The sequence below is a fragment of the Gobius niger genome (genome assembly GCF_951799975.1).
Source record: "Gobius niger genome assembly, chromosome: 7".
NCBI classification, from domain to species: domain Eukaryota; kingdom Metazoa; phylum Chordata; class Actinopteri; order Gobiiformes; family Gobiidae; genus Gobius; species Gobius niger.
Window position 1 is genome coordinate 3977547 of NC_136858.1, and position 27019 is coordinate 4004565.

Sequence of the window (27019 nt, forward strand, 5' to 3'; positions counted from 1 at the left end):
GCCTCTCAAGTTGGGCGCTGCGAAGAAACTTGACACACGGTTTGTCCAAAACGAACACCATGTTCGAGCACAAGGGTGTCCATAAGTGCACGTGGCACCAGGACACCCTAGGCAGGAGGTCGATGATCGACTTTGTAGTTGTGTCGTCTGACCTCCGGCCGCGTGTCTCGGACACTCGGGTGAAGAGAGGGGCTGAGCTGTCAACCGATCACCACCTGGTGGTGAGCTGGATCCGCTGGAGGAAGCCGGTCAGACCTGGCAGACCCAAGTGTGTTGTGAGGGTCTGCTGGGAACGTCTGGCGGATCCCTCTGTCAGTGGGGTCTTCAACTCCCACCTCCGGAAGAGCTTCACCCAGATTCCGAGGGAGGCTGGAGATACGGAGTCTGAGTGGACTCTCCTCCATTGTCGATGCGGCTGCTCGCAGTTGTGGCTGTAAGGTCTCTGGTGCCTGTCGCGGCGGCAATCCTCGAACCTGGAGGTGGCGCCTGGAAGTATGGGATGCCAACAAGCTGAAGAAGGAGTCCTACCTGGCCTTGTTGGCTTGTGGGACTCTGGAGGCAGCTGAGAGGTATATACGAGATAATAGATTATACAAGTAAGTACGAAACAGAGCCATCTGATTTGTAATAAGTGTATTTTATATATTTGATGCTTTTACACACAAACTGAAGCGTCCGGTGAAGATGGCAGTGTTAAGGCTTTAGGTTCAACTTACTAACACTCATATAAAAACCAAAGTCAGACAAAGCGGCAGCAAATCAACATGAACATGTCAGAGAATAGACAAATAACACGACTTTCACAGAAGTCAATAAGAAAACACTCCACAGGCTCCGTTTTAAACCTTATTTACGTCCACGTTATGGAGCGAGTGTAAAGCTGTAGTAAAGCTAATCGAGAAAAGGCAAAAACAAGGTCAGTCTAAAGCCGTCACTTCACACAAAATATGTTTAATATGTGTCTGAAAGTGTGTCTTCCTAAACGCTATGCAGTTTTAATACAAGGTAAAAAAGACACCTTTGTTTTTATAGATTAGTGCAGCCATTCCCAAAGTGGCAGTTCAGGGGGGGGCACCAGAGGTCCACACAAATGTAATGGGTTTTAAATGATTTTTATGTGTTTGTTCAATTATAGTAAGTATTCAGCCTGTAATTATTATTATTATTTCTCAAAGATAATGAGAAATATATGATGAAAACGTCTGATATTCTTTGAAAAGAGTGGATTCTTACTGTTGGGGGGCCCCGTGGGATCTTTTGATCGATAAGAGGGGCCGCGATGTGTCATATATTTTATGAGGTGGTACTTGTTGTAAAAAGGACTTTGGGAAGGGCTGGATTAGTGCATGGATAAAGAGAGATGAGAGGGAGGGAGGGGGGAGAGTGCAGCAGTTCAGAGGAAATCCATTTGAAAGAGGAACATGACAGATTTGAAGGAGCAAGGGGCTTCCCAAACTTTTCAGGCCGCGACCCCCAAAAGCAACAGACCAGGAACTCAGGACAACGCATTGATAGTGATTTGGAGAAGGGTCTGGATCAATTGGCGAGGGAAGCCCTTCTCTTTTGTCCTCCTGGAAGGGAGCTGATATGTTGTAATACCACCCCCTGGTGGCCAAGGGGCGATTCCTAAAGACACTTTCATAACTGGGTTCCAATAAAGACTTTGCACCTCCCTAACCCTGGCTCTAAAGAGTTTTTTTTTTCTTTTTCTAAAAACTGCTGCCACCCACGTGACAACGCTGGGCGGGGTGTCATTTCTTTCACCAGTCTGTTTTTTGTACAACAGGAAAAAAAGGTGATGCCTAAGACTTGGAGCTCTGGAGCTCTGCGGAGGCTTGTATCTGGTCCTACACGAGGGCGGGGCTTCACGCCTTTTTGCCCTTTTCAATCTCCTACGAAGTGTAGGAGGAGATTGAACCAATGGCCGCTGAGTCCTCTGCTTTTTAGCAACGACACTAGGAGCTGCCATTGGTCCGCCATTGCTGTAGTACCTCCATAACGCCACTAGTCTCCCATTTTGAAATACATTGGACTTTAGACACGTGATAAACAACTTTAGAGCCTGACCCCTAATTTTCTTAAACTTTCTACAGCGAGATATTCCTCCTGTGATAACGCTGGGTTAGTTACAATTAAAAGGACCAGGCTGGTTTTCGGAAGAACTTTTTTTCAAAATCTCGTGCTAATGAGGGTCGGACTGTTAGCATTGGAGCAGCGCGAGCTACACGTCACGCAAGGGCCGAGTTTACAGTGAAGATCCCGCCTTTATGCCCTTTTTAGGAACATGGTTCATCAGAGCTGGGGAGGAGGAGTCTGTAAATCAGCCATGATTTCCTCCTCGAGCGTGGTCATTGTGGTAAACGGGGAGGAGTGAGCAGGAGACGTCTATTCTTTTTAACGGTCTATGGATTGAACAGCCATGTTAATTTCACTTTACTATGAATGGGGTTGAAACATGGACAGAAATTGTTGTTGTCTTTATCATAGTTCAAATGTAATCTTAGTGACTTAGTTTTGTGGCGACAGTATACAAAATCAAAGTGTGTGAAGTGCGTTGCCCAAGGACAGTCTGCACATTGTTGATGGTTTGGATGGTCCTTGGATTAGAATCTGTCTTTTGTTTTGTTTTAAAAGCTGCATGTCTCAAATACAAGTGCAAAATAAATGTCAGACTTACTTCTCTACTTCTTCAAGCACAAAATCACTTCTACCAAACCTTTTTTTTTTCTATGGCAATTGGATTCAAAAGCACATTTTGTTGTTTACAAAGTTATAAAACCTGCACAGTGCCTTCGATACCGAGTCCAGGCACCGTTGAAAGTCCTAAAGCTTCAGTAAAGGTCCTTGAACGGTTTGGGATAGTCAAACATCAGATAATCCATGTAGTAAAAGTCGTAAACCTTCTGTCTTTCCGTGGCGTTGAGCTGCGCGAAATAATCCTGAGTGATCTTCGCCGAAGTCCTCTCCGCGTTCGGGTTGCGGTCCTTAAAATCCGGGAAGGTGAGATTCCGAGGAGCGCCGATGTTCCTCAGCAAGAAATTCGCCTCCTTTTCCAGGTTTTCGAACTTCCCGATGAAACTGTACCGCATCAGACACGGGCTGCACATCTGGCTCACGGGCTCCCAGTGGATGTCCATTCCCACCGGCCTCTTCACGTCCAGCAGGTACCGCGCGAACTCCCGGAAAGTCACGCCGGCGCCCGTCCGTAGCGCGGCCCTCGTGGCGTTCGCGCGGTACTTGGAAATGATGGGACGTCCGAAAACGGGATGGTAGTAGGAGTTGGGGCTCTCGAACTTGTCCCGGAAGGCGGACACCAGTCTCTCGAAAGGCTCGCGGACGAAGAGGACCCGCGTGTACGTGGCGAGGCGCTTGGCGATGCCGGCCTGGTCGTACGCCTCCAGCCTCTGCAGCTTGTTGCCGTAGTGCGCCTGCTCGTGCGGGATGTCCCCCGTGGAGCGCGCCTTGCCGTTCAGGACCATCAGGACACGCTTCCAGTTGGAGCACCCGGATTTGGGGACCTCGCAGTAGAGCAGGCGGTGGCGGTCCTCCACGTAGACGCGCGACACCTGGCGTTGGGATATCCGGCGCGAGAGGACGTCGGGCTGGTAGCGCGAGCAGACGTCCTGGAGGGTTTTCCGGCGGGAGTCCTGGGCGGCGGAGAGGGCGCCGTCGTCCGGGGCGTAGGGGGCGCTGTTGTAGGAGGGGTAGGAGCGCTTCAGCAGGAGTTTGCGGTGCCGCTTGGTGACCGGGGGTTTGGGGCACGGAGCGGAGTCGAACTGAAGAGGAGGAGACGAGGCAGAGGAGAGCTGCTCTGAGGGCTCATTCTGAAACAAACAGAAGAAGAGAAGATAATAAATAAAGTACTAACTATTATTTCTACTAAAGAAGTGACTAATTGTTCCCCTTTTGGTTGCACTGCTCAGCTATTTAGTCCTTTGTCCCCCGGCTCTGCACCGATTAAGTCAATCTCCCACTTTTTGATGTTGCCAAGTGAACTGAATGCATGCAATTGGAAAGGACAAAGTCTATTTTAATGATTTTAACCATTTCAGACCTGCGTCCAACTTACCATTAAAGGGGCTAGATGCAAGTTTGCCATTTTATGCTCACTACTGCCACCTTATGCATAACTGCAGCTCCTATATTAAGCTCGTGCATGACAGCAATTTGGACCCGAAGTAACACCTTTTTGAGTGACAGTGCCGGATTTTAGAGGCAGGTAGGGGCAGGAAAATACATCATTTTAACTTTTTTAAACTCAGTATAGTCCCGTTAAGCAAAACCTTATACAACTTAATGATTTTACTACTGTACATAATAATAAAGAAATACAATTTCAGTGTGGCTTTAGGGTAAACCACAGCACCGAGACCGCCCTCTTAAAGATTTTAAATGACTTTAGATTAAATTATGACTCACAGAAGGTCACAGTGTTGGTTCTCCTGGATCTGAGCGCTGCCTTTGATACAGTCGACCACACTCTTCTTTTAACTCGTTTAAAGCACATCGGCCTCTCTGGTGCTGTACACAAATGGTTTACTTCCTACCTCACAGACAGGACGTTCATGGTGAGTGTGGATACCTGCTCCTCTAAGGTGCATGGAATTTCATGTGGTGTGCCCCAGGGTTCAATTTTAGGCCCAGTGCTTTTTAACCTGTATATGCTCCCTCTTGGTGATGTCATCAGGAGACACGGGGTCAACTTTCACAGTTATGCTGATGATACACAGTTATACATCTCCATGTCTCCTGATGACACCAGGCCAATAGATGCACTTTTTAACTGCATTTTAGATATCAAATCCTGGATGGCAGAAAACTTTCTCCAGCTTAACCAGGACAAAACTGAACTTTTAGTCCTGAGGCCCAGAGAGAGAGACTTTTACCCAAACTACAGTCACTGTCTATGAATCCTTCCTCACAGGTGAAGAACCTGGGTGTGATCTTTGACTCTGAGCTGACTTTTATTCCACACATTAAGAATATCACAAAGATAGGTTTTTACCATCTAAAGAACATAGCCAGACTCCGCCCCATTCTCTCTCGGGCCAACACGGAGATGCATGCTTTTTATCACCAGTCGTATCGACTACTGTAATGCCCTGCTCTCTGGTCTTCCCAAAAGAGTATCTCAGGTTTACAACTTTTACAAAATTCAGCAGCTCGTGTCCTGACGAAGACCAGGAGGCGGGACCACATTACACCGGTTTTAGAATCGCTGCATTGGCTCCCCGTGTGCTTCAGGATCAACTTTAACCTCTTAACCCACGCCTTAACCGAGCACATCTCTCCAGTTCAGCTTTACCCAAATCTACAAAACTAATCTAAATTTTCCTTGCATTTTTGCTGCATTGTCATCACTTTTTTGACTTATTTTTTATAACTTTTTAAAAAGCATTTTCATCACATTTTTGTCACTTTTTTGTCGCTCTTTTGTTGCATTTCCCCCCCATGTTTTCGTCTAATTTTTGCCAAATTTTCATCGCTTTTCTCTCTTTTTTTCCCACACATCTTTGTCACTTTAACTTCTTCATGAACAGCATCACGTGTCACATCTTTTATCAGTTTCAGAAATGAGTGAGACAGAAAACTAGTTCATTTCAAGTCCCGGTCTTTGCGCATGTCTCTGGTATCGCTTGTGGAGAGTTGCTGTAGTGCTGTAAACGTCCAGCAGATGGCGGTGTGCCCCAGTGTTCGCTCGTGCACTTGAATGACCTCCTGTTGAAGAGCACAGTTTGAGTTTTGGCTCACCTTCTCCATCGGCCACCGGGGAGCCACCAACGACTGGGAACCTAACGAGAGAGAAAACAGGGGAGGAGGGAGAACAGATGGGGCAGTTTAGAACCAACGATATTTGGACTTTACGGACAGAGAGAAAATAACTCCTGTCCAGAACTTTATCTTTATGGCCCTTTTTACAAGCCATCGTTTCCAAAGCGCTCTACAACACAACCAGTTCTCAAAATACAAAATCCATTGAAGAAAAAGGAATCCATCCACTTTTTTTTGGCACGTTTTACCAACACTCTGTCTTCAAAGTGCCGCACAGAGAACACATTAGCTCTGGTTACTGAAATAGAAACTTATAAATAGGATAAAAACCAGAACCAATTAAATATTGATTGAATAATGAGCAATAAAAGACACCAAATCAGGAACAGAACAAGGTGAATATCAAACTAAATTAGATAAAAACATGACAAAATCCAAGGAAATATGTGTAAATCGGGCTTGAAAGTAAGATATACTATATATATATATATTTTTTTTTTTTTTAACTTGCCTGAACAATATTCACTTGTCTGTTAAAATAGAGTTTATTTCAACTATTTGAATACCAATGATGCACATCAGTTTTTTTTTCTTGCTTTGTTCCACTCTGATTGTGTCCTTTCAATCAAATTTGCATTAAACTTTATTGACAGTTATTGCAATATTGTAGCCACTTGTTTATTCTCTTAAAGGAACAGGCCACCGTTTTTCCATACTGAGATAAGTTCTTACCTGAGCTTAGACGAGTTGATGCGTACCTGTCTGGTCTTTGAGTGTGCCCTCAGTCACGCAAAACGACCAAAGATGTTGTAAGCATTTGGCCTCTCCCAGTGTATTCCTATAGCTCCAAACGGGGGTGAAGTTAGAAGCTACCACGCTCTTTCACGGGCACAAAGACCAGACAGGTATGCATCAACTCGTCTAAGCTCAGGTAAGAACATATCTCGGTGGCCTATTCCTTTAAAAACAAATAAAAAATTCTGCCAAGTACTATCTTATCTATCATACTGGAGAAGGAGGACAAAAAGTTATCATTATATAACATATAAATTGTAAGATATAATTTCTGTCTCCAGTCACTGTGCATTTTTATATTTAATCACTGATCCTGAGCCTGTGTGTTTTAATGTGCTGCTTTTGAATGTATTCTAACTTATAAAAAGAACGAAGTTGCTGCTGCACTGGAGGGGGAGGGTGGGTTACGTTAACTCTCTGCTAAAAACAAGCTTCTTTCTGACTGAGAAAGTCAAACATCACTAATCTGTTTTGTGCCTCGGCACCGGTCTTCTCCTCGCCTCGTGCACGCGGCCCTGACCAGCGCTCGTGCTGCGGTGCCGTCACAAAAGACGAATACAAAACATAGACTTTTGCACGGGGATAACTAACGGCAAGAAAATAATGGAAGATTAATTAATGTTACTCCCTCCCATGGGCGTCAGAAGCCTTTTGAAGGGGGGGGGCCTTTCAACCGGGGTGTGGCCACAGCGCAAGTTCAGGTGTGTCATGGGAAAATTTATGATTTTCAGTCATGTGACCTTTGTTGTTATGGAGGCCATTTTGAATACCGAAGGAGCATTATGTAGTACTACAACATGTAACCATCTCTACTCAGGATGAAAATGAAAGACATCTGATTGACAGTGTTTAAGCTGCTCAAGACAGTAGCATGCTACCGGTTAGCATTTAGCTTCAACAGCTCAGCTCAGTGAACCACAAACATCTAGCCTTGGATACAACTTGTGACAGAGGTCAGAGCTGTTACTGTAGTATTTCCTCAGTGTCATAGATGTGAGCTGCACATGTGTTTATCGTGTTGAAGCCATTGACAGTTGCTAACCGGTAGCATGCTAACGTCTTGAGCAGCTTAAACACTGACTCAGACTGAGACTCTGTCGACATGACAAACTGTAAAAATCACAGAGAAAGGTTTTCTGTTTCTTCTTTGATGTGTTCATTTAGTCTTCAGAGTGAAGCAGATCTTTAGTAAATCCTGCTGTAGCTCCACAGACAGAGCTGCTACGTCTGTGCCACACGTCTGTGCTGGTTACATACAAAAACCTGAGTCTCTGGGTTCATGTTTTCTGTTATTTACTTGAGCAATGATTACAAGCACAAACAAATGCCCCCGTCTGTCACAGTTGTCTTTCATTTTCATCCTGAGTAGAGATATTGCTACATGTTGTAGTACTGCATAATTCTACTTCGGTATTCAAAATGACGGCTGGAACTATGCGTGATGTCATTGGAAACGTATGTATATAACAAATCCAAATATAAAATCCAACTTATCAAAAATTCTTCAATTTAATTGTTAGAATTCACATGTAACCCAGTAAGATGCTAGTTAAAGTTGGTTTTGCCACGAAACAAAATAATATATTCAAAGTTTTACTTTGTAATAAAGCATTTAGTCGGAGGGGGTGTGGCGTTACGCAGCAAACAGCTGTGGAGATACGACGCTTCTCTCTCGCGCCGTGAAGCACGTTTGACAAGGCGAGACACGAGTTCCCATGGGTAGATCGAAACAGCTGGGATTTTAACATTTCTGAGTTTTTATTTGGCTAAAATTGTCCCATGGACAACTGAGAATCATCCTGTGTTCCAGGAGCAGTTACGCAGCACTTAGTGACATTTTGTGTTAATGCACTTTTCAATCTAAACACTTCAAATGACTTTGGTTTATAAACTTTGGGCGCATGACTTTTTACACATTTTAAGGTAAACATATTACTCTTCATAATTACTTATTGATCAGGTGGGAGGAGTTTATGGTTGCTAGGTAACGGAGCAGCATATAAATGTAAAGTGTAGCGGTCAGTTCAGCTGCAAATGTCTGCGTCTGTGTATGAGGGTTAACATGATATATTTGACAGCTAATTAATATGTTAAGTATAGTTTCATGTGATATTTAATCAGTTATTTCTGCCTATTTATTGTTATCTGTGCAAAGATAATTTTACAAATGTGATTTAGTTATGTGAGTAACAGTTACTTGTAGCAAGTTGCTGTTCCTCGTTATTTTTCAGATACCAGACCTTTGTAACATATTGAAGCCACATTAAACCTCTAACCTGTGCTTTGTGTCTAAAGTGTTGAGTGGATGAAGCATTCCAGATAATCATAATAATGCATTGGTTTTATAAAGCGCTTTTCTGGACACTCAAAGACGTTTTACATTGCACTATTCATTCACTCCATACTTGGTGATGGTAAGCTACTATTGTAGCCACCTCTGCCCTGGGGTAGACTGACGGAAGCGAGGCAACCAGTCTGCGCCATCAGCCCCTCCGACCACCACCAACCTCTCACTCACTACATTCGCTAGCCTTCCTGGTGTTCCCAAATGGTCTCCCATCAGAGTCCTGCCAGGCCCTTACCTGCTTAGCTTCCAAGGTCTGACGGGATTGGGCAGAGCAAAGGCGGTATGACCATTAATCATAATGCAGTCATGCAATCCCACATATTGGTCCTTCGAGCCGGATCTTACAATCTCCAATACTTACATTAATATCACAATATGTATCGGATCGGCTACTGAGTATCGTGATATGTATCGGATCATAACAAAAGTGTATTGTCCCAGTACTTAAGGCCTGTCCCACTCACACTGAACGGTTCCGCCGCCCATGCCCCCCCTCAGAGTCTGCGCTTTAAGTGCTGCTGAACTGTTTCCCTGATTGATCTGCCATCTTGGATCCGCTCTCCGCTGTTAATCGTATAAACGGGGCGGAGACGGCTCGGCTGAACCCGGCTGTCGCTCTCCTCTCGGGGGGAGACCGGAGCAGTGCGTACCCACAGATGGCGACTCCGCGTGGGGCTGACTCTGAAGGTGAGGGCCCCCTCTGTCAACAGCCTCCCGCCATCCATTACCCACAATGCACCGCCCCTCCCCGCTGCAGCTCTGGGCCAACACACTGCGGTAATCAAAAGGTTTCTGCGTATTTTCACTGGGCCAGTGTTATGAATGTGTTATGAATGAAAAAAAAAGAAAAGCAAAGCAAAATGAGCTGGTAAACAGAGTGGAATAATGGCATTCATTTCATTACAAGTGTTTTTTATTGGAGGAAAAAGAGCTGGTTTCCATGGAGATGTTGCGGCTTTGGGAACTGAAAGGTTTGAACACATTAGAGCTTCTTCCAAATGTTTTAATGTGATGAACCACAGTAAAAATATGATCCATGTCAGTGCCTTTTCTCCAGTTCAGCTTTACCCGAATCCAAAAGGCCAGTGTGACGCCTCATTTGAAAGCTAAGACCTACAAAACTCATCAAAATTGATCTTTTTCCTCGAATTGTCGTCACTTTTTTTGACATTTCTTTCCATTCATTCCATTCCATTGTTCTTGAGTCCTTAGCCTGGTTACTTTGGGGGTCTGAAGTTTGGAAACTCTGACCTTATATGAACTAAATCCTTTCCATTGTCCTTCTGGGGGTAATACACGTGTTAATGGGATGATTGGGGGGGTCGTTCATCTCCCCCTGGTGTCTCTGGCCAGAAAACAACACTTGCAACTTTCCTGCCTACGGGTCAGAGCCACCAATACACACTAATGGAATCACGGAGAAGAAGCTAACAGGCTAACGGGCAAAGCTAACTGTGGGCTAGCGCCACTTAATATATACAGCCAGGTTTGAGTGGAAAAAAAAAGATCTCCATGCTACGACACCTGCAGTGGCGCTTATGGCCTCTAGTAGTCAGGGACCCAAACTCTCAAAACTGGGTTGAACCTGACACCGTCTGATATATGCTTTATTTGTGTTTTTTCGGTTAACTTTGACCCTAAGGACCAATAATTGGAGGGTCTGCTCTGCTGGAAATATCGCGAAAAAAAATTGTGGCCATTTTAGTGTATGTAACCTGTATTTTTATCAGAAAAATGTGAAAAACGACTTTTTTCCCTCAAATCCTCAGTGGGTTGAGTAGGCTGTCAATAAATGCATTCCAGATACACAGAACACATGTGCTGATAACATCCACTGAAAAAATCGCTCTTAAAACACATTTCTACACATTTTTGCATCAATTTAATACAAAAAAATGTGGCGTTTTCTCACTTTTTTCCAATATTTGTATCTTTACTTCATTGGCAATCAACTATTCCACCCAGATATGGCATCAGTCAATATGCCATTATTTTAAACAGACTGTAGACACATTCCACAGAAAAAATGATCAAAATCCAACCAACATTATTGGATCTGTGATGATTTAAAGACCAATAAGTGACCGACAGACTCAGAACCTCAGAACTGTCAAAAGTCACTTTTGACACTGGTCCATATTTTGATTTAGGCCATTTCCAGCCCATTAGATACTGACTTACACCAATGTATTTGGTATCATTGGAAAGAAGACATTGTCATGTTTCATTTGAGCCCAAAGGTGCTACTCTGTAACAATTACCGTGGTAACCTTAGCTCCTCAGACTCAAATGTGAGTACATTCTTTCACAATTTTCACAAAAAAATGTTTTACTACGTTTAACGCTGTTTCTTCCAGGAACATCACAGACACAAATCTCTGATACTGGGAAACTCTCTAGACTCTGAGGGTTCAGGAAATGTATAACATGTCAGTACTTTCTCAGCTTACGGCCTCACTGTGAGCCATTAAGTGAAAGAATGTCCACCTCATATGAGCCTCTCCCATAGAAATATCGAATAGAAATCTGCCAGGTTGGAACAGCTGGTGAGACTTTCTGACCAGGACAGGCCCAACGTAACTTGAAATTACATTTATGGAGAACAACAGTTCTGTATTTTTACATAAAGTTGTTCATCTATTTTTTATATTATGTGACTCTTTATCTATCCTTTACTATGCCATATACATCTGATGATTTCACTCCAATATACATCCCTTTAAATCTGTAAAAAAAAAATCCTCAAGAATCCAAGATAATTCCAACAGTGTGTCTTTGTAGACACCACATGGTTATGCCTAAAATACTACACATTTGTTATACATTAGATAGTAATGTGGTTGGTAATGTAAGGAAAAGGAAAGCTGTGCTCTGAAGCTGGATTTTCCATAAACCACATGTTTACAATGAACAACAGCCTTTTTACTGTTTAGTAAATTAATAAAGTAAATAATTTGATGTAGTCCGTTCACTAAAGTTGGTTTATTACATCACTAATGCACGACGAGTCACCACAAAACTAAAGCTTAGGGCTCGTCCAGGACTAAATCACAGTGGCAGTCGTCTGAACAAAACAGTCCATACTGGATTAAACCATTTGTCTTCGCTTTTCTGAAGTTGTTTAAGTTCTTTGTACATGTTAAAATTGTCACACTTTTAAAAAAAAGATATATTCATGTATTTCAGTTTTGGTTATAAAGGACCTGCCTCATGCTATTTTACTCATTCCAAAGTAAACTATAAACATTTATATGATATATTGTATCTCTATTTGTGAGAAATATAAGTATTTTCTGGGGCTATATTTCCAACCCGGAAGACAAGACACTTGGACTCAATTAACTCCGCCCCCTCTCTGCGCTCATGCAACATTAGCAGTAAAATAAATCTAAATATCACAGCAATAAGTGAAGTTACTTCATAATGCAGTTATAAGGAGTTGACGTCTGCCTGACATTATCCTTAGGTAAGAAAAAAGAATAGGCGTGTCCAGAGTAGGTTAGAAAGAGTTCCTTTTTCACATCCTTCAGTGCAAGCATGACGTCTGTTCAGACGCTCAGGGGGTGCGTTTGTTTTCTCCGCAGGGGCAGCGCGGACGTGTCAGGCACTCCCTTTTCTTTCTTTTTTTAAAATTAATTAACTTTTTTTTACAAATTAAAATCGGGTTTTCCAGCAGAGGGCGGAGCTGCTCAGAGCAGGATTCAGGAGGATTGCTGAGAACTGTGAGAATGAAGCCAAAAACCACTCTGGGGGTGTTTTTGATTAGGAAATAGCACAACAAAGTCGATTTTGCATGATATAGCCCCTTTAATGTTGTGTAATTTATTTATTTTATTCGCTGGCACATTGAATCTGTACTACCCACAAGAAATGTGTTTTATGAATGATTAAATAAAAAGTAACTTTTATGACCAGAGTTTCTAGGCGCAGCCAGGGACCGGAGGGTTGCTGGTTTGGGAACCTCAGGATCTCATCTCTGCTGTTTGCAGATGATGTTGTTCTGTTGGACCTTCAGCTGCTCTGGTTTGCAGCCGAGTGTGAAGCGGACGAAATTAGTTACCTTCACAAGATGGCTTGGGGTAAGGCAGTTACATGGGAGGAGCTTAGAATAGAACCACTGCTCCTTCCTGTCAGGAGCGGCCAGATGAGGTGGCTTGGGGACACATTGGATGGACTACATCTCTCTGTGGCCAGGGAATGCCTCAGGATTCCTTCAGAACGGTTGGAGTTAGTGTTTGTGAAGAGTGATATCTGTGAATCTCTGCTTTGACTGCTGCATCCATGACCAGACCGTGGGTAAATTGTAAGAAAATGGATGGATGGGTGCAGACCTGGGTCAAAGGGCTTTGCACAGACGAGAATCCAGTAGAATCCAGTTCCAGTACTCTAAAACACCTCAGTACTTCTAACCTAGCTTCTGGCTCAAAATTTAGAGATAGCTCCACAGGCAGCGTGATGGCTCTGCTCCTGTGGTTTCTCTGAAGCTTGAAGGACGAGTCAAATGCAGAGGGTAAATTTGGGAGTCTATGAATACATTAAATACTATACTGGACTCCAAAGAGCATTGAAAATATTATTATTATATATTATTAATATAAAGACAAATGCCATCAAGAACATTTCAGACATTGTAAAAAGTTGTGGATCAAGTGAGGCTGAAAAATGGAACCACACAAGGCAGGACTTGATCACCTCGACTGGGTCGTCTGGATATGAGTGTGTGATGTAGAAAGACCCAAAGTACCCCCAGGAAGGTCACAATGGATGTTTCTGAGTTGCACCAAGTTTGTTAGCACTGGCCTGAATATATTAATACAGGAGGAAGAGGAGCTGACCAGTGCAGGACACCATGCTCTGACACAGGGACAAACCCAGGAGGCGCTGCACTGTTTTCAGAACAGCACTGAGAGCAGGCAGCCAGGTTTCCTCTGGGTACTCCTGATCTCCAAAAACATGCTGGTCAGGCAGCACACTCAGTCGCAGTGACTCAGGGCTAACCCACAGAGCCGGTTCTTCCTATACGCAGACTACGCAAGGTGCGTAGGGCCCCCGCGGCTGCAAGGGCCCCGCATCTCAGTCAAACTACCGTGTTGTTTCACTGATTAATCAACGCGTTGTTACGGGGACAGGCTCTGACAGCGCGCACTCACTCTCCGCCTACTTCGCCACATATAACACCAAAACGGAGCAGTCTGCAAGTGGATGATCAGGAGAGACCGACCGCCTTCACCGGTCACTTCCAAAGCGCAAGTGCTTCTCCGCTCGTGTTCCCGCTCGGCCGTCTGTCTCCCGGTTCTCGCTTCGCCTCATGCGTGGCTCCTCCGCGGCTGCATCACGTCCCCGTGTCCCGGCGCAGCTCTCAAGTTTTCTCTGCGCGGACTCGGGGCATCGGCTAAAACACTCATTTAAACTCTCTTCTTGTTGTGTCTAGCGGAGAATCAGGACAGTAGTTTGATGGATAGACGAGAGTAAAGCCGTGTCTGTGGCCTTTTTGTCTCAAAGAGGAGTTGAATCCACACGGTTCTCACGAGCACAGTAACTTACAGTAACTCTGGTTCTCTGAATGTGCACAGTCTATAAGGCCTGCTACTTTTTTCGGATGAAAGCAAATTTTGCATGTCATTCAGAAATCAAGGTGCCAGAGTCTGGAGGAAGACTGGGGAGAAGGAAATGCCAAAATGCCTGAAGTCCAGTGTCAAGTACCCACAGTCAGTGATGGTCTGGGGGGCCATGTCAGCTGCTGGTGTTGGTCCACTGTGTTTTATCAATGCAGCTAACTATCAGGAGATTTTGGAGCACTTCATGCTTCCATCTGCTGAAAAGCTTTATGGAGATGAAGATTTCATTTTTCAGCACGACCTGGCACCTGCTCACAGTGCCAAAACCACTGGTAAATGGTTTACTGACCATTGTATTACTGTGCTCAATTGGCCTGCCAACTCTCCTGACCTGAACCCCATAGAGAATCTGTGGGATATTGCGAAGAGAAAGTTGAGAGACGCAAGACCCAACACTCTGGATGAGCTTAAGGCCGCTATCGAAGCATCCTGGGCCTCCATAACACCTCAGCAGTGCCACAGGCTGATTGCCTCCATGCCACGCCTCATTGAAGCAGTCATTTCTGCAAAAGGATTCCCGACCAAGTATTGAGTGCATAACTGAACATAATTATTTGAAGGTTGACTTTTTTTGTATTAAAAACACTTTTCTTTTATTGGTCGGATGAATTATGCTAATTTTTTGAGATAGGAATTTTGGGGTTTTCATGAGCTGTATGCCGAAATCATCAGTTTTAAAACAATAAAAGACCTGAAATATTTCAGTTGGTGTGCAATGAATCTAAAATATATGAAAGTTTAACCTTTATCATTACATTATGGAAAAGAATGAACTTTATCACAATATGCTAATTTTTTTAGAAAGACCTGTAGACCAGTAGTCGTCCTAAATCCCAGTTGGACAATGGCTTAGTGGTTAGTGATTCTGATTGATTGAATTGCGGTCATTATTTTCACCTGCTCTGCTAACCCAACACCTGAACACAATGTCAGTGTACAATTATACACTGACAAAGCACTTACTTATACTTATATCCTGTGGAGTGTAGCTTCTTTTAGAACAACGTTAAAAAGTGCATTCATTTCTGCTATTCAACTTACTGTATTTTTCGCACTATAAGGCGCACATGAAAGCCTTTAATTTTAACAGTGCGCCTTATGTCCTGGTGCGCTCTTTGTATCAACTTCTGGCTGTGTTTACACACCTACAGGTTTACAGGTAAACCAGCATTAATTAGTGCGCCTTGTATTCCGGTGTGCCTTATTTATGAAAATAAACATTATCAGTGATAACGCGCCTTATAATCAGGTGCGCCTAATGGGGCGAAACACACGGTAAACTGTGAAACTAATATATGATAGACTCATTACATGCAAAGTGAGACATGTAAAAATCCTAAAATTAGAATATTTTGAAAATGCCATAATCATGATAACAAACAAAAGCTTGACATATGCAACTTTGTCATGAGTCTATATCATATATTAGTTTCACATTTTAACTTGAATTACAGAAATAAATGAACTTTTGAACGATATTCTAATTTTCCGAGTTTCACCTGTACTGTTAAAGGCTACAGAATACGGATATATATTTTTTCTTTTACAGTTTAAGATACAGCTTATATGATACAGAATAATTATAATTTTTATAAATGTAATTTCAAGTTACGTTGGGCCTGTCCTGGTCAGAAAGTCTCACCAGCTGTTCCAACCTGGCAGATATAGGCTTATTTCTGTGGGAGAGGCTCAAATGAGGTGGACATTCTTTTACTTCATGGCTCACAGTGAGGCCTTAAGCTGAGAAAGTTCTGACATGTTATACATTTCCTGAACCCTCAGAGTCTAGAGAGTTGCCCAGTATCAGAGATTTGTGTCTGTGATGTTCCTGGAAGAAACAGCGTTAAACGTAGTAAAACATTTTTTTGTGAAAATTGTGAAAGAATGTACTCACATATGAGTCTGAGGAGCTAAGGTTACCACGGTAATTGTTACAGAGTAGTACCTTTGGGCTCAAATGAAACATGACAATGTCTTCTTTCCAATGATACCAAATACATTGGTGTAAGTCAGTATCTAATGGGCTGGAAATGGCCTCAACCAAAATATGGACCAGTGTCAAAAGTGACTTTTGACAGTTCTGAGGTTCTGAGTCTGTCGGTCACTTATTGGTCTTTAAATCATCACAGATCCAATGATTTTGGTTGGATTTTGATCATTTTTTCTGTGGAATGTGTCTACAGTCTGTTTAAAATAATGGCATATTGACTGATGCCATAACTGGGTGGAATAGTTGATTGCCAATGAAGTAAAGATACAAATATTGGAAAAAAGTGAGAAAACGCCACATTTTTTTGTATTAAATTGATGCAAAAATGTGTAGAAATGTGTTTTAAGAGCGATTTTTTCAGTGGATGTTATCAGCACATGTGTTCTGTGCATCTGGAATGCATTTATTGACAGCCTACTCAACCCACTGAGGATTTTAGGGAAAAAAGTCGTTTTTCACATTTTTCTGATAAAAATACAGGTTACATACACTAAAATGGCCACAATTTTTTTCCGCAATATTTCCAGCAGAGCAGACCCTCCAATTATTGGTCCTTAGGGTCAAAGTTAACAGAAAAAACACAAATAAAGCATATATCAGACAGTGTCAGGTTAAACCCAATTTAAAGAGCTTTTGAGAGTTTGGGTCCCTGACTACTAGGGGCATGAGTTACTTAGTTCTGCTTTAAAAAAGTGATAAATGGTCTCTATTTATACAGCGCTTTTGCACCAACTGTACATTAGGCGCTCATCCATCCACACTCTCATTCATGCACCATGTACTCAGGCACTGGAGGAAAGCTGAGTGAAGAGTTCCTCCCCAAGCGTTTTCCTCCTACAGATCGTACCAGACTCGAATATTTGGAAGAGGCACGTTTCTGCAGTGGAGAGGAGAGTGCATCGGTGTATTTTCTTCCCCTCAGGATACGGACACTGTTTAACCTGTTACTTGCCGCCCCCCTGATCTGCAGGTTAGGGTTAGGTTTAGGGTTAGGAATGGTAAATGTGATGCAAGTTGTGTTTCACTGACACATATCTTACACATACTTTTAGAAAGTTGAAGGTCTTGGCTTTCAGATAAGGTAACCTTAACCCTACAAACATATAAGCTGTAAGGTCTTCAGTCAGTATACGCTTTGAGATTTGGATATGTTGCTAAATTGCTAACCCTGACTCTAACCCTAAAGCAGTGTTGGAGGTAACGTATTACAAAAGTAGCGAGTTACAAAAATGTATACTCTTTTCAGTAACTAAGTGTGACGGCCCCTGGCCTGTCTGTGTGTGAGTGTGGGGGAGGGTATATTGCTCCTGCTCCTCCCTCTTATGTGTGTGCAGGTGTTCTCCTGGCTCGCCCCTCCCTCTCAGCTGCTGGGTGTGGTCCTTGCTGGGCTATTTAAGAAGATTGGCCACAGCTGGTCAGTCTCTCAGCCCTGCTCCAGCCTAGCCTGGTCTACACGGGTCTACACGGGTCTACACGGGTCTACACGGGTCTACACGGGTCTACACGGGTCTACACGGGTCTACACGGGTCTACACGGGTCTACACGGGTCTACACGGGTCTACACGGGTCTACACGGGTCTACACGGGTCTACACGGGTCTACACGGGTCTACACGGGTCTACACGGGTCTACACGGGTCTACACGGGTCTACACGGGTCTTTGGGGAAAGCAAAGGAAATCTTTGAATTCACTTTTGCCCGGTGGCGTTATTACTATTTTCAGTTTATATTTGAAAAAAGTAGCTCAAAAGTAACTCAAAGTAGTGTAACTCAGCTACATTTTTGAAACAGTAATATGTAATACAAACATTATGACATTTTTAAAGCTGTAGCTATAGAACATATTCAAATTTTAAAGTAACTTTCCCAACTCTGACCCTGAGCTGGCAGGAAACGGGTTAACTGAGTTAGCAGTTTGTCCTGTGAGAGCTTGAAAAGGATGTTTCCTAAATGCTGAATGAAACACAGGAGGCCTGACGCTGCTCACAGCCCACTGTGCCTCAGGCGCCCCCTTTTTTCCAAGCGTCGCCCTCCAGCTACTGGCTCCACCACTGGCACACCATTTGTCTCCATGCAAGACACCAGCCGTGTCCGACCAGAGCATCAGGCACTGGGCCCCATCCAGCAAACTGTGTCAAAAGTGGAAAAAACGTTTGCATTTCTGTGCATTTCTTGTTTTAGGCTTGGTTTGCAAAAATGTTTCTTTCTTCCTGCTTGGTTTTCTTTACCACAGAACAAATGTCCTTATGAGGAGGATAAAAAACGGGCCTATTTTCTTCTCTTTAAAGGATGTTTTCAAAAGAAGTTAAAGGTGTTTTTGTTTACACAAGAATGAATTCTGATTAATATGCTTATTCATTTTATCTTTTATTTATTTTTTTGGTTGCAGCCCTGTGTGACAGCGATGACTATAGAGTCACGTTGTTCGGTTGAGATTCTGCTTTATACAAGACTCCAAATGTTTTGATTATTGTAGATGTTTTGCTTTTTGTTTAGGTAATGGATTGTTGGTAATTGTTTGTAATGATAAAAATGCTGTTATTGCTGTTTTAGGTGGACCCTACATATCTACTGACAGTTCTTTTTGGTTTTATGTGATGTGTTATTATTTGGTTCCACATTGATCTCCCACGGTGTGTGTGTGAGTGTGTGTGGTGTTGTTTTGTTGTGTGTTTTTCTGTTATGTAGTATTGTAAACAATGATTGTAATGAAAATGAAGGAGACCCCAGGTAGAATAGCTCCTGCAATGAGTCAGAAGCTAATGGGGCTCTCAATAAAATGACATGAAATGAATGGACACACAGGAATCCCCCCCAAAATAATTTACCGGGACACACAAACTCAGGCAGAGAATCCTCAAAGTGCGAGTGACTTTTTAGCCTCGGACTTTGCTATCAGCTGCTTCCCCCACACAACCTCTGTCATTCTTCCTCTTCCAGACTGTGCTTTGAACAGGAGGCGGCTGCGCTCCTTTAAACCCCACCCAGAGCTGATACAGGAACCAACGCTTCTGCAAAGTCAGGGCCTAAAAACTGCTCATTTTCGCCTCACGAAACACTGTCCGTTTTATGGATTTCCTTTCAAACGAGCCACAGTTTATCAGCGGCGGCGCTGAAGTCCGGTTTGTGGAAGAGCAATTTTATTCCGAATTAATTCCCCCCAAAATGTGTCACAAATTATTATAGTGACTGTGAGGTTTAAAGTTGCAAAAAAAGTCACAGATCCTTCATCCAAGAAGCTTCGACGCGGCACTAATGATTTAAGTTTGGGTCGGTATTTAAACTTCTGGTAAGACGGGTTTGACTTTTGAATTAATTGTTTTGAAAGAATGTAGTGGGGAGTGTTGTTAAACGCTGCAAAAACTCATTTAGGAACAAGAAATATGTAAATCTGTACCTGATTTGAGTGACTCATTTAAAGATATCTGGATAATGCTGGGTTTACACGTAGACATGATGTGTAATGAATCCCAAGTATCTGTCTTTAACTTATCTTAACGCTTCTTAATAGGGTTCTGTCGAGGACCTGAACCTCCAGGACCTCAGTTCAGATCACAGCTGACAGAGCCGTGGGAAGATATTTTAGTTAGGGGGTGCTGAGGGACAAAATTAACCCCCCCAAAAAAACGCTTTTTCTGCGCATATTTCCTATTTATTAATATTGCCTGCAGTTCCCAAACTATCCACCAAGGGGTGCTGCAGCCCCCTCAGCACCCTGGGTTCCCACGACAGCTGACCCTTGACTTGACTCACATCTGGACCCAAAAAGTTACAAAAATACATAACTTTTTCAGTAACTAAGGAATACAACATATGACTTCTGCAGTAACTAATGTTGTTCAAACAAAACATGAGACATTGACTGCACTTTTGCTCGATGGCATTATTATATTTTCAGTTTATATTTTGCCAAAACTATCTCAAAGTCATGTAAATCAGCTTCATTGAAACAGTAATATGTAAAACAAACATTTTACTCTTTTAAAACTGTAACCACTAATATAGAATATACTGTATATTCATTTTAAAGTCACTTGCCCAACAATGCTCACCACAAGGACAGTTCTTTCCCCTCCGCTATCAGACTCAAGAACAAAAAAAAACCAATGACTCTGTATCAGACTCATGAACGTTAAAACCTGTACCGGCCATTTGCACTGCAGTGGTTTGTCCACACTCTGCTGCTGACTCTTAATGCACCTGCACCTCTGTATATTCACACTGCTGCTCTATGTCAAATATTTTTTTTGTTTTTTGATCATATTTTATCATCTACTTTATGCATGCCCTAATAGATTTACATAGTTTATTATTCATCTCTAAATAATATGTTAAATGTTTCATGTGGCACGATACAGACGGCATCTCGTCATAGAAGGGGGCGTGGCTTCGCCGAGGGGGAAAATAGAATCTTTTGGGAAACACATTTTTTCACTCTTTTTAGCCATTTTCTGGTGTAATATGAACTTATTTATCTCACATACATAAAGTCAAGTGTAAATCAGGCCCATATGGATATTTTCTTACAGCAGATTGTTCAGTAGAAGTGAAAAAACAGCAGTTGTAGCTAGCGCTAGCTAGCCGTTAGCGTTACCCCGATGCTAACATGAAGCATTCTGTTAGCATTCTCCATTATTTATGTATTTATGGGCTGTTGAACCACTTTGCTCCTCTCCATGTCTTTGTATCTTTATTTAGTAGAAACTATATTCATAATTCAGCGTTTATTAAAGAAGTTTTTGAATAATTAGAGAAAGTTTACATTTTTTCAAAATAGTTTTCCCCCCTGTTTTCAAACATGCCGTCTGTATCTACTGTATCTCACCAAAGAAAACTTCTATTGTGAACCTGTTCACTGACAATGTCAATAAAACCAGTTCTTATTCTGATTTTGATTCAGCTCGTGAAGCTTCGTGAAGCTTCGTGAAGGCGGTTGGTTTGTCACTTTTGAGAATTTGTTTTGCATTGGGAAAAAGGTGGTGGTTTCCTTTACGAGCAGAAAAGGCGCTGAAGCTTTGGAGCGGACGGGGCGTAGAATTTGGAAACTTTATTTCATTCAGATGGACATAGCCTAAAATATAATACACCAGGACCAGGAGAGGAGTTTTATATTCATAGGAACCACATCACAGATTCCTGACAGGACGAGACTGTTCCCAAAGGCCCACAGCAGCGCAGGGCAATATTCGTGACAACAACTCCACGGATCATCAGATTCCATCCACATTCGTGATCCTGGGCCGGTTTCAGGCTGTTCCCTGGTCCTGGAGGAGCTGTAGGTGCGACCTGGTTTCTCCCATGGTGCATTGCTGCAGTGTTTGTGTTGTTCTTGAACCAAAGTCTCCCAAAGGAGCACGATTAATGAGCAGCTGCTGTTAGAGCTGCATCAGCACCGCTCAACCCACTAATGCAGTGATGTTACTGTCGTCCACTACTACCTTAATACTAATACTATTACTGCAACTACTACACCTCTACTGCAACTGCTACAACTCTACTGCATCGACAACGACTGATGAACTGAACGAGATATAAGGCTGATGACTAACCTGATATAATCTTTTCAAATTACAGAAAAGAATAGAACAGAATTTACACAGGTACACAGTAAACAGTACAAGTAAACTGGAGTTCATGTGTATTTCTCTGTAATAAATCGTTTACTAAATACACATACTGTATCTAACTGTGAGGACAGCCAGAGGTCGAACTAGTGACCCGCCAGGTCGCACTCAGGGGAGCGCTATTGTTTAAAAGTGACCGTTCAAAGGTTACGTTAAATTAGTCTCAATTAGAAAATGCTGTGATGTTTAGTCTGTGTGAGCTCCCAGTCGTTCAGGAGTTGTCCATCCTAGACGAAGGTTCTTGAGTCATCATCTGTACTCTGTATTTAAACGCGCCGCACGTTTCGCCTCTCACCGACAAAGAGTAAAACATCTGGTCACTCGTTCCAAGTGTCAAAACCTTCATTTGGCAAAGAAAACAAGAACATTAATAATAAATGATATAATAATAATGAATTAATCAACTGAACTGTTGCTAATTTTCCTGTAACTTTAGACAAATTCAAATTTTGACTGTGTATATTTTGTAAATTTAAGGTTGCATTCCTGCGAGATGCTCCACACTCGCCAACTCTCTCTCCTTCTGATCACAAAGCAAAGCAGCACCAGAGGCGTTCAAGGGTTGCGGGGGGAAAAAAAGATCTGCACTGTAAACTTAGTTCCAAATGGAAGTATTTTGTTCTAAATGTCAAAAAAAAGAGAGACTTTAATGAAAGTTGCAGCAGGGAAAATAAATGTAATTCTCACAATGTTTACATATCTTATTTATGCTGATAAATGTGTGTTTAGGAGGAGGAGGGGGAGCAGAGCAGGGTTCACTACTGACACCTACTGACAAAAAAAATCAAAAAGACATCGCTTAGGGCAGCTTTAAAGGGACTATACGGAGTTTAAAAATGTTAACATTAAGTATGTTCCTCCCCCTATATCTTCCAGCCATGTCCTAATGTGTAGAATGAGCTCAGGCCTGTTCACCACAACTGCCTCTAAAATCCTGCACTGTCACTCAAAAGGTGTTGGTCCGACTTGCCGTCATGTACGAGCTTAACATAGAAGATGCAGTTACACATATGACCTGAGGTGGCAGTAGTGAGTATAAAATGGCCAACTTGCATCTAGCCCCTTTAAGTTTAAGGTTAAGGTTGGAGCTTTCTTCTTTTGTGTTGAATGTAATTTGGATATAACATGTGAACCATTAAGTTTTTGTTTCCCTTGTGCTCTGTTATGGAGTGCGTTGCCTGAAATAAGTAAATGAAAAATGCTGGGACAAGGCCTCGTGGAAGGCCCAGGACACGCTGGTGGGACTATGTCTCCGAGCTGGCCTGGTGTCGCCTCGGGGTTTCCCCCAGAACAGCTGGAGGAGGTGTGTGTGGATCGGGAAGTCTGGGCATCTCTGCTGAGACTGCTGCCCCCGCGACCCGGCCCCGGATAAAGCGGAAGAAAATGGATGGATGGATGGATGGAAAAATGCTGTCCTCTGCATTTGACACATCCTTTGATGCCGCTGGGGCAGTGGACCCAAATCCATATGTGGAGCCAGGCTGAAGGTCCGGGTTCGATTCCCACCAGGACGGGGCCTTTCTGTGTGGAGAGAGCATGTTCTCCCCGGGTCCTTCGGTTTCCCTACCACTGAAAACATGTACAATAGGTGAATCCTCCAGCCAGGTGATTCTGGCCTCCAGCCTGGCTGCACATCATGGAGATGGGGCCCACGCTGGCTGCTCACAGCTCCTACAGGTCGCCCCAGTGGCATTGAGGACGGGTCAAATGCAGAGAATGAATTTCCCTACAGGGATTAATAAACTATACCATAACCTGGCTGGAGGACTCACCTATTGTACATGTTTTTCGTGGTATTGGGAAACCGGAGGACATGGGGAGAACATGCAAACTCCACACAGAAAGGTGGGAATCGAACCCAGGACCTTCCTTCTTGCAGTGAAGCAGGAGCGCCACCGTACCTTGGACTTCAGACTTTTCACATCATTTTTTAAAGTTTTGTCTGTAAGGTTTGTAAGCATTGAAGTAATTATGTGGGTCAATACTATTTACTTCTTGAATGACTTTGAATGACTGATATTATGATTTCTTCTGACTACTGTATACATCTGTGGGTACAAAAGCAGGAGTAGCCACAGCAGCAGCTACAGTACTTTAGTGACAGGGGTTTAACGGCCTCTATCACGGTTTGCTGTGTGAAATTTGTCTCATCAAAAGTTTCACTAAAAGACTAAACTATATGTTGTCAAAAGTACCAGTGAAACCATTAGCCAAACTTTAATAAGACGCCGCCGCCTTAACGTGAAGAGCGCGTTTCTGTCCTCGCACAGACAGCACTGACTAACCCCAGCTTTGAACCGGCAACTCTTCAAAGCCGCTCTGACTCAGCCGCTCTGTGATCCGGCGTTTGGGCGTTTGAACCTGGACCGGCGGCAGGTAAATGTCACGATCCCTCTGAAGCTCTGGATTACCAAGAGTGGATTAGATTAGCAGCACGGCGCGCACCTGGGTTTACAGGATTAATATGCAAACGCTTACGAGAAGATAGCGGGATTACTGCGCCACACGGGGGAGGAAGGTACAGAACTATGACACGGTGGAAGAAAGTCTCCAAAGCGGGAGTAAAATCCGAGTACATGTACTGCCAAAGTAACTGTCGTATTTTACCACATGTACCTCCCAGTGGTGTTGTCTACGTAGTATGAAAGTATACACCGCATGACCACGAGAACAATTAACATCTCAAGTGACAAATAGAGCTACACGCTCCTCCTCTAGAGGGCAGTGTCGTGACCCAATACGCAAAACGTCATTTGCACAATCAGCGTTTTCATATGAAGCAATCAAAGAATGGAATAATGTCCCAAATTAATACAAAAATCAAACATGTTATAGTACTTTTACCGGGGAGTTGAAAAAGTGGCTGCTGACAGGGGCTGGTTTTAGGTCCTTCATTATACTATGACAAAATGTAGCTTTTGCTTATTCATTGTGAACCACTGGGGGCAGCAATGAATTATTTGAATGTATTTTAATATGTCTGTAAATAGGAATGGCGATTGGACTGAGGCAGAATGAAATGTAGTGGGATTGGTAAAGTGTTGTGTGACTGACTTTGTGATTGACTGTAAGAGAGAAGAAGGAGGAGTGGCCATGCTGTATAGTGTCATTTATAATAATAATAATCTGACCAATAATCTGGTGCAGTACATCTCTGTCTCTTTGAACTGAACAAAAGGGCAATAGAAAAGGGACGAAAACACATCAAAATGTGACACTTTTTTTTAATGAAAACACAATAAAAAAATTGAAAGAAATGTCAAAAAAAGTGACAACGTGAGGAAGAACTGTTTAAAGGAGTTCTGTAGGTCTTCAAATAAGATAAGAAGGAAGAAGGAAATGTGCAAACCGTAAAATAGTAAATAGAGGCATCTTATGTACAATGACTACAAAAACTTTAGGGGCAAAAAGTATATACAATATAAAATAAAATAAACAGAGGTCAGCACTGGAAGTGCACAGAGGCGTAGCTTGTCATTAGGTAAGGCAGGCAGCTGCCTGGGGCCCCCGTGAACTGACCCATTTTTTTTTACTTACATCGAACGCTTGATATACAGTCTTGCTAAGATTGTGGAGCTGCAATTACAGTCATGGTTCCCTAATGTTATCTTATAATGAGCAGTAAACAGACTTTTTACTCATGGCTCCTCATGGCACCAGTTTATTGTGACTCATTATGACCTAAAGAACCTCAGCTTCTGTTCTGAGGAAAACTTATGCAGAGAACTGCATTATGGGAGTTGTCAGGTGACCCGCTCCTGCCCGCGAGATGTCCTCCCTCCCAGTGCGCTGTACACAGGGCGGCCACCAGAGGTCCCCCTACCGACATTCTTGCTTGGGCCCCTTGGTACCCTAGCTACGCCACTGGAAGTGCAAGGTTTACAGTCATAGTGCAAGTGGTTGATAGATACAGAGATTATTGCATGTAGTTTCGCAAAGAGGTTATTGCATATGTTACTTTACAGTCTTGCTGTACAGTCTGACAGCAGTGGGGAAGAAGGACCTGCTCCTTCTTGCACTGAGGGTGTCTCAGTCTCCCACCGAAAGAGCTGCTCAGCGCCTCTACAAACGCGGCAGGTCATTTCTGCAGATAATCCATCGCTCTGGGACTGTGACTCACACGGGGATCCCTGTAAACTTCGAGAACAGAGAGCTGCAGTAAAGCGGCCGTTTGGAACAATATGGGTCTTCCTTTCTCTCATAAAACAGCCGCTCTGCCTCATTCTCTCCTTGTGTTGCATCACACACTTATCCTGCACTAAATGACACCGTTGATCAGCAGAAACAGCTCTTTTAAAACACTCCTGTTTGTGCTAAAGCCATTAAAAGCACAGACTCGATACACGTTCCTCTGTTTGACGGAACGTTTGCAAATGAGAAGTGAAAAACGAGCAGCTTATTTGCGTCCGTGCCATTCAAAACCTTATGTTTGGGTATTAAAACGGCATTAAAGCGCAGTGAAAAGGACCCGCCGCTGCGTTTAAACCCCGGTAAAGGATCTGAGCGAGTTTGACAAACGTTTGGCAGTGACCAGACTTTTATGGAGCGCCGTGCGGAGAATCTCAATGTTGCGTCAGACATGAATAATGGAAACAGCGCGCTCGCTCAGATCACATCGTTCTGTCTGCACCGCGGCTTTCACGGGATCACGTTTCACCAGCTTTTATCGTAAATGTTAAAAATAGCCCCCGGTCCCGCATTTGTCAGAGGGATTTTGGAAAGAGTGGGAACGGGAGACGAAGCGGGTCGAATATTTTCAAATGAGACGACGTTTGTTTTATTGCCTTTCGATGGAGGATTAGTTTTATTAGAGACATAAATGTGTGGATCTTTGCCAAATACGGGAAGACCAAATGTTCCTTTTTGGGTTTT

At 43.1% G+C, this 27019-nt stretch overlaps 1 protein-coding gene across 1 annotated transcript in view; it reads right to left on the reverse strand.

Annotated features, from left to right (window-relative positions):
- Positions 1–2831: 2831 nt before the first annotated feature.
- The window catches only part of LOC306965854 (carbohydrate sulfotransferase 8), a gene marked incomplete at its 3' end in the record, with an annotated part of 81160 nt that continues 56972 nt past the window's right edge, over positions 2832–27019 (reverse strand). The window contains exons 2-3 of the mRNA XM_079560425.1: positions 5752–5792; positions 2832–3824 (exon numbers count right to left, since the gene is read on the reverse strand). Of these exons, the coding sequence (XP_079416551.1) occupies positions 2832–3824; positions 5752–5792 (1034 nt within the window). The remainder of the gene's footprint in view (positions 3825–5751; positions 5793–27019) is intronic.